The 15356-nt window shown below is 36.2% G+C and overlaps 1 protein-coding gene across 11 annotated transcripts in view; it reads left to right on the top strand.

Annotated features, from left to right (window-relative positions):
• CLOCK (clock circadian regulator) overlaps positions 1 to 15356 on the top strand; it is a 137411-nt gene that overhangs the window by 115466 nt on the left and 6589 nt on the right. For 9 of the 11 annotated variants that reach the window (XM_063107282.1, XM_063107280.1, XM_063107281.1 and 6 more), the window contains 2 exons: positions 3878 to 4133; positions 6964 to 14407. In XM_063107282.1, coding sequence (XP_062963352.1) covers positions 3878 to 4133; positions 6964 to 7143 — 436 coding nt within the window. In that variant the 3' untranslated portion in view covers positions 7144 to 14407. Of the gene's footprint in view, positions 1 to 3877; positions 4134 to 6963; positions 14408 to 15356 lie in introns of those variants that run through there. The other 2 variants (XR_010024413.1, XM_063107287.1) reach the window with 2 other exon arrangements.

Genomic DNA, 15356 nt, shown 5'->3' with positions numbered 1-15356 from the left:
TTAGGTGAGTCTGTTGTAGGCAGCATATCATTGGGTCTGTTTTCTTATCCATTCAGCCAGACTGTGTCTTTTAATTGGAGAGTTTAAATCATTTACATTACGTAAGTTTATTACTAATATGTGAGAACTTATTCTTGCCAGTTTGTTAATTGTTTTCTGGTTATTTTGTAGATCCTTAGTGCCTTTTTCTCTTGTTATTTACCTCTGTGGATTGGTGGTTTTCTCTGGTGCTAAGCTTTGTTTTCTTTCTCTTTTTCATTTGTGTATCTGCTATAATTTCTTTTTTTGTGGTTATCTTGGGGCTAACATAAAGAATCTTGTAGTTTTATACTATTTTAGGCGGACAGCAACTTAACTTTGGTCACATGAAAATACTTTAGACTTCCCCTCCACACAAATTATATTTTTGTTGCCTGAGTTTATGTCTGTATTTATTGTGTGTTCTTTAGCCACTAATTGTAGCTATTGCTGTTTTTGACCATTTTGACTTTAATCTTCCTACTAGAGGACTGAAGAATTTACATAGGACCATTACCTCATGAGGGTGTTCTGAGTTTGAATTATATATTTGCCTCTACAGGTGAATTTTGAACTTTTTCATGATAGTAATTATCACCTTTTCATTTCCACTTGTAGCACTCCATTAAGCATTTCTTGTAAGGCTGGTTGGGTAGTGATGAATTCCCTCAGCTTTCGCTTGCCTGGGGAGGTCTTTATTTCTCCCTAATTTTTGAAGGATGGCTTTGATGGATAAAGTATTCTTGGCTGACAGTTTTTTTCTTTCAGCACTTTGAATATGTCATCTCATTCTTTCCTGGCCTGCAAGGTTTCTGTTGAGAAATCTGCGAGTAGTCTAATGGAGATTCTCTTATATGTGACTTGATGCTCTTCTTGAAGCTTTTAGAATTCTCTCTTTGACCTTGACTTTTGACAGTTTGATTATGAGATATCTCAGAGAGGATCTTTTTGGGTTGAGTCTAATTGGGGACCTTTGAGTGTCCTGAATATGAATATCCATATTTTTCCCAGTATTTGGAAAGTTTTCAGCTATTATTTCATTAAATAGGATTACTGTGACTTCCTCCATATCTTCTCCCTCAGGAACACCTATTATTCGAATGTTGTTCACTTAATGGTGTTGCATAAGTCTTATAGGCTTGCTTCATTCTTTTTCATTCTTCTTTCTTTTTTTTTTTTTTTTTTTTCTTCCCCTCTGACTGGGCAGTTTCAAAAGATCTGTTTTCCAAGTTCAGAAATTCTCTCTTCTGCTTGATCTATTCTGTTGTTGAAGCTCTCGATTGTATTTTTTATTTCATTATTGAATTCTTCACCTCCGAGATTTGTTTGGTTGTTTTTTATGATATATATCTCTTTGTTAAATTTCTTATTCTGATCATGAATTGTTTTCCTGATCTCATTGAATTGCTTGTGTTCTCTTTATCTCATTGAGTTTCCGTAAGATTGTTATTTGAAATTCCTTTAAAGGTAGTTTGTAATTGTCCTTTTCTTTGCTGTCATTACCTGAGACTTACTGTGTTCCTTAGGCGGTGTCGTGTTTCTTTGCTTTTTCATGTTTCTTGAGTCCCTACCTTGATACCTGCACATCTAATGGAGTAGTTGCTTTTCCAAATTTTATGGAGTCAGTTACATAGAAATGACTTTTTCCTGTATGTGGGTCCTGGAATGTCTGTTGAATATGTTGCATTGGCTTTGGTATTGTCCAGACTCAGTAGCATAGTCTCTGTGTCGTTTCTTTAGTTGTAATCCTCTTCAGTGATATCTGCAAATGCTTCATTGATCTGGATTGTGGTAATTTGTACCAATACTGGCTCTGTTTTGCTGTATTGGAGACTCCTGGCTGATTGTTGGGCCAGGTGTGTGCAGGTGCAGAGGGCCAACAACCAGACATTTTATAGTCTCACTGAGGCAGAGAGGTATTGCCTGAGCCAGCTATTAGGTCAGGTGTGGGCACATATCTGAGATCATATCTCCTAGGGAGTGGTGTGCTTCCTTGCCCAGCTTATGGGCTGGAAACAGGTGTGCCTGGGTGCAAGGTAGGGGATCAAGCAACTCTGTGAAGGTCTTTCAGAGAAATGTATGTCACTGTCTGGCCAGTAGCTGGCATGCCTGGGCACAGTAGGGCCTGGTGGCTGTATGGAGGCCTGCTGGAGGAGGTGAAACCACCGCCCAATCTGCTGTGATATGGGGAGCAGGCTTGCATAGATGCAGCAGGCCCTGACAGCTCTATGGAGGGTTGCTGGATCAGCTGTTGAGCCCAGATCAGGCCTGCCAGGGTGCCACAGGGCCAAGCAGCTGCATAGAAGCCTGCCATGGAGAGGCAAAGCTGCTGCCTGATTGCTGTCAGTCAGGGAGCTGGTGTACACTAGTGTAGCAGGGCCCAGCAGCTCTTTGGAGAGCAACTGGGGGGAGGTGGAGCTACCACCAGTCTTTCTGTCAGGTCTGCATGGGCACCTGTGAGCTCAGGAGTCCAGCGGATTGTGCAGGGTGAGTGCACATGAATGTGGTGGACGGCTGCTTATTGGTGGCTTTGAAGTATCTAGTAATGTTATAAAAAGAAAAAAGTACATATATCTATACAGGTTTAAAATTTTTTATTGTGATAAAATATACATAACATAAAATTTACCATTTAAATGATTTTAAGGGTACAGTTGCGTCAGTAAATACATTCATACTTTTGTACAACTATCACCACCGGAACTTTTTCATCTTCCCAAATTGAAGCTCCATCATCCATGCCGTAGCATGTGTCAGAATTTCCTTCCCTTTTAAGGCTGAATAATATTCCATTGTATGTATATATACCACATTTTGCTCATCTCTTCATCATTGGATACTTGGGTTGCTTCCACCTTTTGGTTATTGTGATTAATACTGCTATGAACATGGGTGTACAAATATGTTTGAGTCCCTGCTTTCATTTCTTTTGGGTATGTCCTGAGGAGTGGAATTGCTTCATATGGTAATTCTATGTTTAATTTTTTGAGGAACTGTATACTGTTTTTCGCAGTGGCTACACCAGTGGCTGCACCATTTTACATGACCACCAGCAGTGCACAAGGGTTTCCCCACATCCTTGCCAGCACTGGTTATTTTCTAACAATAGCCATCCTGAATAGCTAATCTCTCATTGTGGTTTTGATTTGCATTTTCCTAATGATTAGTGATGTTGAGCACTTTTTCATGTGCTTATTGACCATTTGTATATCTTCTTTGGAGAAATGTGTATTGAAGTTTGACCTTTGCCCATTTTTAAATGGGTTGATTGTTGTTGATTTGTAGGAGTTCTTTATATATTGATTATTCCCCTTATCAGATGTATGATTTGCAGACATTTTGTCCTATCTGTGGGTTGCCTTTTCACTCTGTTAATAGTGTTCTTTGATGCATAAAATTTTTAATTTGATGTCCATTTTATCTTTTTTTTTCTTTTGTTACCTGTGCTTTTGTTGTCAGGTCTGAGAAATCATTGCCAATTCCATTGTCATGAAGCTTTTCCCTTATGTTTTCTTCTAAGAGTATTATAGTTTTAGCTCTTATGTTTAGATCTTTGATCCATTTTGAGTTAGTTTTTGTATATGATGTGAGGTAAAGGTCCAATTTTATTCTTTTGAAAAAATGTGGATATCCAGAAACTTTGTATTTTTGTCACATGTTGATTTGCCATATATATTTTTTGTTTTACTGATATCCCGAAGGGAATCTTTAAAAATATAAAACAAAATAGGAACATACAGCTTTTTAAAAATTAAATTGGCAGTACCATTGAGTATTATCTTAGATTTGTATTCAGTCTACTGGCTTTTATGATGTACATCTTATACTTTTGACTCTGCTTCTTTTCTTTCTTTAACAGATTTTCTCAAGGTCAGCAACTTGTGACCAAATTAGTGACTGCTCCTGTTGCATGTGGGGCCGTCATGGTACCTAGTACTATGCTTATGGGTCAGGTGGTGACTGCCTATCCTACTTTTGCCACACAACAGCAACAGTCACAGACATTGTCAGTAACACAGCAGCAGCAGCAACAGAGTTCCCAGGAACAGCAGCTTACTTCAGTTCAGCAACCTTCTCAGGCTCAGCTGACCCAACCACCACAGCAATTTTTACAGGTAATTCTCCCCATGGGGAAGCTGTCTCAAACACATTTACTTTTATATACTGAAATTAGGCATTAAATGAACAATTTTGTAAATGATCTGAAAAAATCCATAAAAGCTTATTGTACATTTTAAATCTCTACAAAGAAAGAGAGCTTGCCTTGGTTAGCTATTTTTTTCTTCCCTGTTCAATCTTTGGAAGACTTTTAGCCTAGCCATGGGCATACCCAGTTATCTGAAATGTTGGGTAGAGTAAGTGATCTACTTCCTTCCCACATCAAGGCACTTTATATAGAACCTATTTTTTCTCTCTATGGCTAGAATTTCGGGAATTTAAGGAAAGATACCTTTCTTTCTCCTCTTCCTTTCTAGCTGCCCAACAAACTCTACTCTGTACAGGGCAGGGGTATCAAGAGGGATTTCTTTTCATTAGTTTAAGCATTATCTTAAATTGTTTGTTGGATTAAGTTTTATTATAATTTTTCAGTTATAAATTAACATCAGAGGAGAAGTACGATGGAGGTGTAGTATATTGTAGTTAAGAACTTGGGCTAAGGGCCGGCCTGTGGCTCACTTGGGAGAGTGCAGTGCTGATAACACCAAGGCCATGGGTTCGGATCCTATATAGGGATGGCTGGTTCGCTCACTGGCTGAGCGTGGTGCTGACAACACCAAGCCAAGGGTTGAGATCCCCTTACCAGTCATCTTTTTTTTTAAAAAAAAGAACTTGGGCTAAACTGAGGCTGCCCTGAGATTGAGTCAGTGCTATACCACATATTGTGTGACCTTGGCAGGTTACTTAAACTCCCTTAAATTTCACCTATAAAATGGAGATAATAGTCCACATTTCATGGATTAAGAAAATGCATGTAAATGGCTGAACGTAGTTCAAGGCACATAGCTAGCTGTCATGTATGACCACTATATCAACAAATGTGATAGATGCTGGGATTAACCAAAATACAGACATAGATGTTATGTGGTTATATCAGATGGGATCTACTTATCTGAAGGATACAGAAGAAAGTCACCTAGGTCAGGGTCGTCTTCAGCAAAGAAATTAACAGAACCAGTTTCTGAACCTCAGTATCCTCACTGGGAAATCTAACTTCTTTCCTTCTGGCCTGGCTGGAGCAATTTTGAATGTAGGCTAGCCTAGATTTGTACTGGAGACCACCTCATCTAGGCCAGGCACATATAATCAATTTCAGAGTTATATAGGGGACTCAATATTGTACTGTATATTCAGGCATTAATACAGTCTTATTTTATCATTCTTTGTATCCTGGTCCAACTATAATCCTTATCTTAGTGATGTGGAAAACTAGAACAGGTTAGTTGCCCAAATATCTCTGAGAGTCATACTCACAATCTCTTAGACCTGAAGCCTGTACTACAGCCATTAATAACCAGGTTAGCTATTATTATAAATAAAGTAATAACAAGAATTTGGAACAAGTCTAAACTATTATTTGGGGTAAATAGACCAGATGAGAATTAAACAAAAGCTTAAAAAAGGATAGTGCTTGTCTTAAGATCTCAATCTTCTATATCTATCAGGGAACAAAAGCCCTTAGAAGAATGAATATTCTTTCCTCCCCTACTTCTCCTGAAAAAAAGCATCTCAAAGACATTGGACCCATAAAGAAATATGATAGGCATCTTCATAAGTACACTTGTATGTAGATAATAAATAAATTGGCTTTTCTAGTTACATAATACCTAGTTCCAAAATGTACCTCTGTTGTAAACTTGTAAGGTTCATAAATATCCTGAATCCTTTGTCCTACACAAACTTCCTGATAACAAAGAGAGAAAGAAAACTCTCAAGGTCCTTGGCAAAGCTTAATAGTCTTTAAGGTTTAAGGATCTGTCCTTTTGTTTGTGTGCATGTTTCCTTCATACACATTTGCAAAAATCACCCACCACAGCTCCATTTTAAAATTAGGAATCCTGCATCAAGTTGTATTGTCAGCAGTGGGGAAGGACTTTCACTTAAAAAAATTAACTTTATTTCAGCTAGTTTCCTTTGTATCCTAGAGTTGTAGATTAATGAGCAGCATGCCAGAAGTAAAAAGTTGGTGAAAGAAACTGAGGCTTATAGAATTGAGACTTGCCCAAGGTCACATAGATTATCATAAAAGGCAGAGCAAATCTTAAATGCTGGGCTTCTGACTACAGATCCTGTGCCTTTTTTATTTTGTTACACCACACTGCTACATACAGGCCTGAAGGCTCCAACTTTGCCCTCATTTATAGGTTGCTTTTAAATAATAATATTAGTATTTAATATTTATAAAAACCCAGTGCAGAAGGCACTCTTATTCCTATTTTGTAAATGAATAAACTGAAGCCCAGAGAAGTCAACAGCTTGACCAAGTCACACATCTGGTAAATGGGACACTTAGTTGAACTCACAGTCATGCTCTTGGCCACTTAACTTTGCTGTTGTAAGCAGCTGAGTGAACCTGTGTGTAAAAGGCATTGTCTATTCGTGTTTTACATAGTCATAGTAGCTAAGCTCAAGTTTTATTGTTTAAAATTTGGATCTTTAGGACATGAAGTAAAAGAATATGTGTGGCTTGTCTGAAGATATAGATTGCTTTCTATACCATAAAATCTCTAGCGCAGACTCTTAAAAAATGAAATTCTGTCATACTTTTGAAAGAGGGAAAGCCTTATAAGCGTTTTCCAAAATATGATTTTTAAATTAGCAAAAACGATGTGGGTTATATAGAATTTAAGGGTCTTTGTCCCTATGGACAGTGGACAGCTTGAGTAAATCTTATGTGGACAGTATAATGGGGGTGAAGCAATGTTGCATAATTCATTTGTTTTTTAGACTCCTAGGTTGCTCCATGGGAATCCTTCAGCTCAGCTCATCCTCTCTGCTGCATTTCCGTTACAACAGAGCACTTTCCCTCAGTCACATCACCAGCAACACCAGTCTCAGCAACAGCAGCAACTTAGTCGGCATAGGACTGACAGTCTGACCGATCCTTCCAAGGTTCAACCACAGTAGCATACGTGCTTCCTCTCTGACGTAAGGGGAAGAAGGGGATGGCCCATAAAGAGTTGCTCAGATAACCTGAGGATAGGAAGAAAAGTTCCAGCAGTTTCATGAGATGCAGTATTGAGTATTCTAGTTCCTGGATTAGTTTACAGGAAAAATGCTGCCTAGTGCTACAGATATAATTATACCAGCTGGCAGGAGATGATCATAGGGACATAACCAATTCTGACAGTGTTTCAGTTGCCCAGATATTTTTTGACAGAAAGAGTATATTTTGCCAAATGTTAAGAAGCTCAGCTGTGAAACGACCTCCAGTGAATCAGAAAGGCACTAACAATGTTAGTAACTTTTAGTGGTACTGTGCTTGTTATCAAGTATTATAGAGGACACACCACTGCCATGTCAGGGGTTTACTTACAATGATGCCATGAAGACAGTCCAGTAGATTTGGTAGCCCCCCCAGCCCATTATCCTTTCAGATAATGATGGAACAGTAATTACTTTCAGAATGTGTGGGTTCAAATTCTCTATGTACAGATGCTGTAAAAATATGTATATGTATGGATAAAAGGAGAGAAAGCAAAACATTTTGTATGCTGCATGAAAGCATTATCTCTTCCTTATAGGTATGAGTCTATTTCTTTAGATTCTGACATCATGTGCAAACTAATACATTGTTTTTCCTTTTGTTTACAACACGATAGTGTTCTGTTCACTTTTCCAGGGCACAGGTCCTTTTGTTCATACTTTGGCTGTGATGTCACAGTTTGTTCGGTGAGGTATAATGTGCTGCTGGGAATGGATTTTTTTTTTCAGGTTAGATTATTGATACAACAGGATTTTCAAGTTATTCAGAAATATCCCTCATTTCATTAGTTTTCAGTTATGTTTGAAAATAGTATTTGCACTGCTTTAAATTAGATGGTTGGGAGTTCTGATCACATATTTTGATATAGTTCATAGTTGGAAATATTTGTATAAATGGTTTTCAATAAGCCTGAAAGTACTTTCAAGAATGTTTCAGTTATAGAAGTAAAATTTGCACACAAAACATTTTAGGCACTTTTTAACATTCTCAATGGTGGGAATTTTAACTTTTAGGATTTGTTGGAATCTTTTTATTATCCTTCACAATTTCAATGCTTCTTTTAGTCAGAGATGATTCAGGGTTATTTGAGGGAAAAAAAACCCATAGTGCCTTGATTTAAATTCAGGTGATAACTCACCATCTTGAACTCATTGTCTGCTTTCAGTAGCAGTTTTGAAACCTTAGTACATAATTAACAGCATGTGGGTGTCAGTGTCATTATTCTCTTAAGTTCCTATGAAGACTGCTGTGAGTTTTTTGGAGTGGAGGCACAAATAATGTAGAAATAAAAGGTGACAAACTAACACTATCACAGTTATTAATGTGATCCTCAAATTGTTTCATACATCAGCATCCTTCCTTAAAGCTAAATAGTCATTTGAGAATTGTCACTAAATATTTTCTCAATATGATCTTTATATTCCTACAAAGAAAAAAAGGGGTAGGAATTGGCTTTGCCTTCACTACAACACTAGAATACTATAACTCACATGCTTTCTAAACATGAACTATGATTTCACTCGGCAGTATCATATTCTAAAGTTAATAAGTTCTAACAAATACAAGTTACATACGTTTAAAAAAGCATTTTATAGATTTGATGGTACTAATGAAATTTACAACTATAGAACAAAAGATTAATGGAAAATATCTTATTAGAATATAAAAAATTATTACTGAGGAAGGAGAAAACAACAAGCATAATAAATCAAAATTGGTCTTAAAAGAAAATGTGTAAGAGTTGAGGTTATTAAACAGAAAAAATTTTGATCAGTGAAAATGACCTAATGCAGATTGCTAGATTAAGGGGTCAGGGGAATGCTAAGTCAGTTCTTAAGAAAGATTTCTGTCCTCAGTTTTGCTATCATCCTGAAGGAACACACTTTATCTTTCTGTAGAAAACTATATCTGACCACAGTTAAATTAGAAAATTAATGTTGAAAAAGAAAACCACCAAAGAAAATTAGTACCTACCCTTCTACAAAGGAAGTATGACGAGATACGAGTCAATAATTAACATATCAAGAAGCTCTTCTTCTAGCTAAATGATCTTCCAGAAAAAATTTCTGACATTCCCATGAATATCAAGAATAGTTATCAGAATATGTATGTACCTGATCATACATATATGTAGAAAAAATTGCTGCTGTAGATTATGGCAACAGCATTGTTTTTCTCCCCTTTCAAATTGCCTTTCTTGACCTAAATGCCATTCCATATATACCTGAGTTGTGCCTCATTTATTTATTGGCAATACCTAGTGATATGGATTTAGCTAACAAAAGATATGGAGATGTGTTATATTTAGGCTTATCCTCTAAGTACCATACTTAAATAAAGATGGTGAACTGTTAGTACTGTGTACTTAGGTTAACAGAAGCAACACATAAAACAAGCCACCAGATAAATCTGTAAATGCTTACTCACATTCTCCTACTCCAGCCCCTTCAGGTATTTTTCATCTTCACAAGTATTTGGGAAAGAAAATTAAACTGACTTTTCCTTTATAATTCCTGTTGTTCTTCACAGTTCATTTCTTTCCTGCTTGGAATTGACACTTGGCTAAATTTTAAAAAGCCGCAAGCTGCTTTTCCTTTGCTATCATTACGAAGCATTGTGTTAGAAGAGCTAGTAGCACCAGCTGCCTCTTAGCTCCTCCTTTACCTTTGTTTTCCTTCTGCTACTCTTGAATTTGGGTTGCAAAGCTGTCCCTGCCCCCTCCACTAAGACTTGAGCGTTCAGATGAAGATTCAGCAATTGCCTATTCTTCATTTCTGTAGCCAAAGTTATTAATTAAACTTCCAAATCTAAATCTTAAGATACCAAATAGGAACACCTTTCGGCTTCTTAAAAATCTTACCTTCCCTGTGCTTTTACTCTCACAGGTATTCAGTTTTATTCTTAAAAACATTTTATTCTTGGTGGCACTTTTTCGGTAAGAAACTGTTGAGCTTATTTAGGTAAGAAACTGTTGGAGTTAAAGAAAATGCTAGCTACTCTGCAGCTGGGTATCTTGCTTTGGACAGCTAGGGCATAGGGTGAGTCAGTATTGCTTAACAAATACAAGTGAGACTGCAAGGATTAGTAAATTTACTGCCAAGAGTGGTGTCAAACCAGAGCCTAGACACTTAAAAGTACTCCATTTTTTGAGTGGAAAATATTGGAGGACAAGTAAATGTGGGGATAGGAGTAGCACATAAGTAAATACAACAGTTCAGTCTCCAAACTCCATCCTGTATTGAGTCAATAGTTGAAAAGTGCTATGCTCTGTTTTGTCACTTAAAATCTGGCTTAGGAATATACAAGTGATAAAAGGATGCCAGTGATTTTGAATAGTTTGTTATAGAATACTTAGTACAGAAGGGTGAAAATGTTATTTGAATTCTTCATAAGTGCTGTAGTTGTTGGTCATTGCCTTAAAACAGTCTGCTTGAATTTAGGAGCACTGAAGCAGTCCAGTTCTTTAAAGGGCATTGAGTTAAAGGGAGATGAACCCTAGTTCAAGAAGCCTTAGAAAGGGCTCTTTATAATAGTACAATACAGGCAGGTGAAATTTCTTTTAAGCTAGATATTACTCAGTGAGTTTTAAAATGTTACCACTACTTTGAGGCAAATTTTTTAAAAGTGGAATGCAAATAGCATTTTACTTTTTTCTTTGTATTTCTTTGGTGATTGACAGTTTGTTGATAAATATTTGTGTACAAGTCATTCAAGTCTATAACCTTTCCAATTAATTATCTGTGGCCCTGTTCTTAGTCCCACAGGAGTCCTGTTGGAAGGTATAAACACTGGATATTAATATTGCTGAGTGAGTCTAGCCAGGAGTAAGCTGATTGGAATTTTTAAATGGTAGAGAAGAAACAGCACAAAGGCACTTGCCATTTTAATAATGAATGGAGAAAGAGAACCTTTTAAGTTTGTTTGGATTGGGTGAGTATTCTAAAAGGAGCTTGTGAAGTAATTGCAAAGGAAAAGAGTCGACTATTTTTATACCATATTTAATATATTTGTATATAACTATGAGTATAGTAGGAACCCTCCACACGCCTCCCACTTTTCTAATTTACTTCCCCCTTTTGCCATAGCTCTAGTATAGCCTCATCCGCATGGGTAATGTGCCTATCGTCAGCCTACCAAAAGATAGTGCTGCTGCTTTTTGAGACAGGTGAGAAGAACCAACTCTCATGCCTGGGGATCCTTTGTGGGAGGAATAGCACACACTTTTAAAACAACATACCACAGTCTAAAAGCATCATTTTGAAATGTAAGAAGCACTTTATTTAATTATTCATTTTTGATAAAGTTTATTGTCTTAGGCATTAACCATTTCTAAAGGATCCCAAAATCATCACTTAGGTGAAATTATAAAATGATACATTTCTGAGAAATGTGTAGATCCAGTGAACCGTAGTAGGTTTATGGGAGCGATTTCAAGGTAGCCAAATGAACTTTGACTTTTATTTTGAATGTGGTGAAGTCAAGAGATTGTAGATGCCTAGTTCCATTTAAACACTATTGTAAACCTATCTTGCCTATTGTGTGGACACCAAAAGAGACCAATGAGCCTGTTTTCAGAGGTCTAGGAAAATTGCATCTGTGTGTGTAGATATACAGAACTAATCTAAAAGTGATTGGTAGTAATATTTTAGAATACAATAATTTCAAAAATTATTCTAAGTGTTTTAAATGTGCCCTGAAATGTTGGCATGTCATTTCAGCGTTTCCATTTGAATTGCTCTTGTAATATTTTTGCACAAGAAGGACTGAGAAAAAGACTACTTTGGTTAAAGGAGAGGAAAAAAAGTATAATTTGGTCTTAATGTCTCCTGTGTAAACACTGGAGATAAATTTTGTTGGTATAAGTTATTAATTCAGGATATTTAAAAGTGTTGAACAGCTTACAAGAAATTAAGCAAACTTGGATTTTAAAAATTAAAGTATTTTCTTTTCATGTGATTGTTTTGCATATTTTTTTCCCTATGTCATAACACTACATTCCTTGTTTTTCTTAAATAAATACTTTGCGAGTTTTGTTTTGAGTACTTAACAATATTTTGTAAGCTGCCCTGGGTTTTCCCAGGGAAACATTCTTTAGAGAAATAGGATATAGTTTATGAAGAGACTATTAAGTGAAATTCCATCACCACCACCAGCAAACACTGAGGTGCTGCATTAAGTGACAATCAAAACAGTAAGTTTTTATGAAAGTTAGAAAGTGGTCGAAAGGAACAATTGCTTTGAAAGCAGTTCTCTGGGTTTCTCGAATAAAAATGGCTAAATATATTTATTTATAAGTATCTTTGCATTCTTTTTCATCAGAGTGATTTCAGTGTCATGTATTTTATTTGTGGTTTGTTTTCTGTTTTGCATCGTAATCTTTTACTTTGAGAACTGGCTCTTGTTTGGGGTGCAATTGCTAGCCCTCATGATGACTATTCATGGACAATTGAATCTGTTTTACTTCAGGACGGCAGTGGAGGGCCCAAACCAGATGCCCCTGCACTTCCCTCCTGGTCTCAACTCATATAAGAAAAAATTTTAAAAAGGTAACTCCCTTCAAATCTGCTTCATATAGCTCCAAACTTTTCAGGTTTCACTTGCTGCCTTTTCTATTTTATGGGCACTTTTTGTATGGTTACTTCCCCAACACAGCCAAAGGCCAGCAGAACCAATGGCACATGCTGCCTCTATTTTGCCCATTTTGAGAAATATTGGTAAAACAAACAGCATCTTCTAAAGACTGTCATCATCATATCCATAGTAAAGTCCTTAAATATAGGTGGAACAATGTACATACACTGAAAACTTCTACAAAAAAAGTTTGCTCTTTATATACTATAGTGTTTTGTCCTTTAATAAAACAAAACTTCCATATACAGCACTGCCCAGTAATGCAGTGTTTGAACATTTGAAGCCCAGACATTTGAGGATCCTTCTTGCTCACGTGCATAATCCTCCTACCACAGGGTAGGTACAGCACACACAGGGATCCTTAGAGAATGGTAACTAAAGCATGTCAACCAGAAGTTGGATTTAATGATGTAAAAGATGTTCCTTAACTCTGAGGATTAAATTGAAGATATATTTTCAAATATATGCTTTGAAATTTCTGAAGAAACAAACTGTGACATCGCTTTAAAAAACAACATTCAGGTGTTTTATAATGTATGTTTTTGAGTTGGCCTGTACTGGTGCAAGTACACTGCTGGCAATGGTTGTGCTAGTACTAACTAAGAAGTTAAAATGTAGGAAAAGCTATGTTATCTTCAGGTTGATGTATAACTAGACAATCATCTTCAAGCAAAAAAGTTGGCCAGGAAATGTCCTTTTTTCCTTTTTTTAAATAGCTGTGTCAGCCAGAACAGCTGTAATTTAGACCATTCTGGAATTATTTTGCAATCTATTTTACATGGTATAAGTTGGGGAAGGGCCTCAGTCAGTATGGCACTTTCATATTCGCTCTATGTAAAGATTGAAGCCCAAAGAAAAGTTAAATTCAGTGCTGTATTGAAACCAGTTAGTGCAAAAAAAAGTTTTCTTTGTAAACATCAGTTGGTAGTTGTGAAAACACGAACCAAATTCTTTCTAATGTTCTGTGTGGTTCTTAATGTGCTATTGACATTGCTATCCTTACTGCTTGGTTCTTGGTTTTAAATCAAAAAGTAGATGTAGCCCTTCCTTCTTACTTCCAAAAGGGTGGAGCTATACATGGCTAACTGATCTTAAGAATTTTTTTTTTCCTTAAGCAAACATTTAATTGAAATCAAAATTGATTTATAAAAAAGAGACACATTTTTCCAGGTATTGTCTTATGCCAAAATCCTAAATTGCATAGAAGCATGAGGGATAATGAATGGTTCAACGGTGCTATATTAAGTTCACTGATTTCCATGACCATGTTTGGAAATACAATATTGTATAAAATGTGGATCATTTTGTTACCAATTTAATATTGTCATTTTAATTTGATGTTATAATTGGTTACACTTGTTCTTCAAAGCTCTTCTTTGAGAAGAAAGTCAAAATGTGTTATTAGCCTACCTCCATTCAGGCTTGCTGTATGATCATTTTTCCAGGTTATGATGTGCATAGCTTTTAAAAACTACATGTACTATTACAATGCTTTTTCCCAGACTCTTGTAATGTATTCAGAACCTAAAATTATAGCAGAAGAGCCAAGCAGTAGCATTGTTTGTTTTTTTGTAAATGTAAAAATTAGATCCAGACTTTGTTTCATTCTATAATTTTAAAAATAAAAAATACCTCAGTGCTATTTTTCAGTATCACCTGCATTTCTCAAAAAATGACACCAGCTTTATGTGGCACATAACCTGTAAGAATCACATCGAGGATTTTAAAGAAAGACTATTAAATATTTTAAAATCACTATCAATGACATTTTCCTTTCTTTTATTCAACAGTAACTACATTAGCAATTTTTAACTTGTAGCTTAAGTACGAATTACCAAATTCAGAGTATTTATGTCCTGCTACAAGATTATGGTGCCTCAGAAAGCTATGCTGTTATTTACATATTAAGCTAGTACTGAGACCAGATTACCTGAACTGTCAAGTTTAGGCTATGATGGTACCAGCTACTTTCTATAAAGAATTGTCCTCTCTGTTCTTAGAAAAGAAGTATTAGTTATAAATCCTCACTGTCTTTGTTTATAACAAACTAAAGGGGTGTCTAACCACAGAATGAAGCTGTAGTGTGGGGACCTAACCTGAAATTTCTTTGATGTTCTTTATCTTAACTCATGGACATTGTATTTTTCTACCCTTTGATACATACTTTTTATAGTAGTTAGAGAGCTCCTTAAAAGCTTTCAAAAATGACTTTGATGTGCTACTGCCTACCTCAACACTTTAAAGCTACTTTTTAGCTGAGGACCACTTTTAGATCCCCTGACAAGTGGTTAACTGTCTGTCTTTCTGACCGGAGTTACTATGGGAAATAGTTGCTGCACTGATGATGCTGGGTGATTAATCAGCTAGATTATTTCACAATCTCTTCCAATGACAAATTACTGTACATTGTGGACCTTTATAGTAGCTCAGTAAACCTGAACTGCTCTGGGTCTATTATACTATTTTACTTCACACAGGGAACATGTAGATGTTTCTGCATAAG

The sequence above is a fragment of the Cynocephalus volans genome, chromosome 9 (genome assembly GCF_027409185.1).
Source record: "Cynocephalus volans isolate mCynVol1 chromosome 9, mCynVol1.pri, whole genome shotgun sequence".
NCBI lineage: Eukaryota > Metazoa > Chordata > Mammalia > Dermoptera > Cynocephalidae > Cynocephalus > Cynocephalus volans.
The sequence above is the reverse complement of the archived record's forward strand: the minus strand, read 5'-3'. Positions and strand labels throughout refer to the sequence as shown.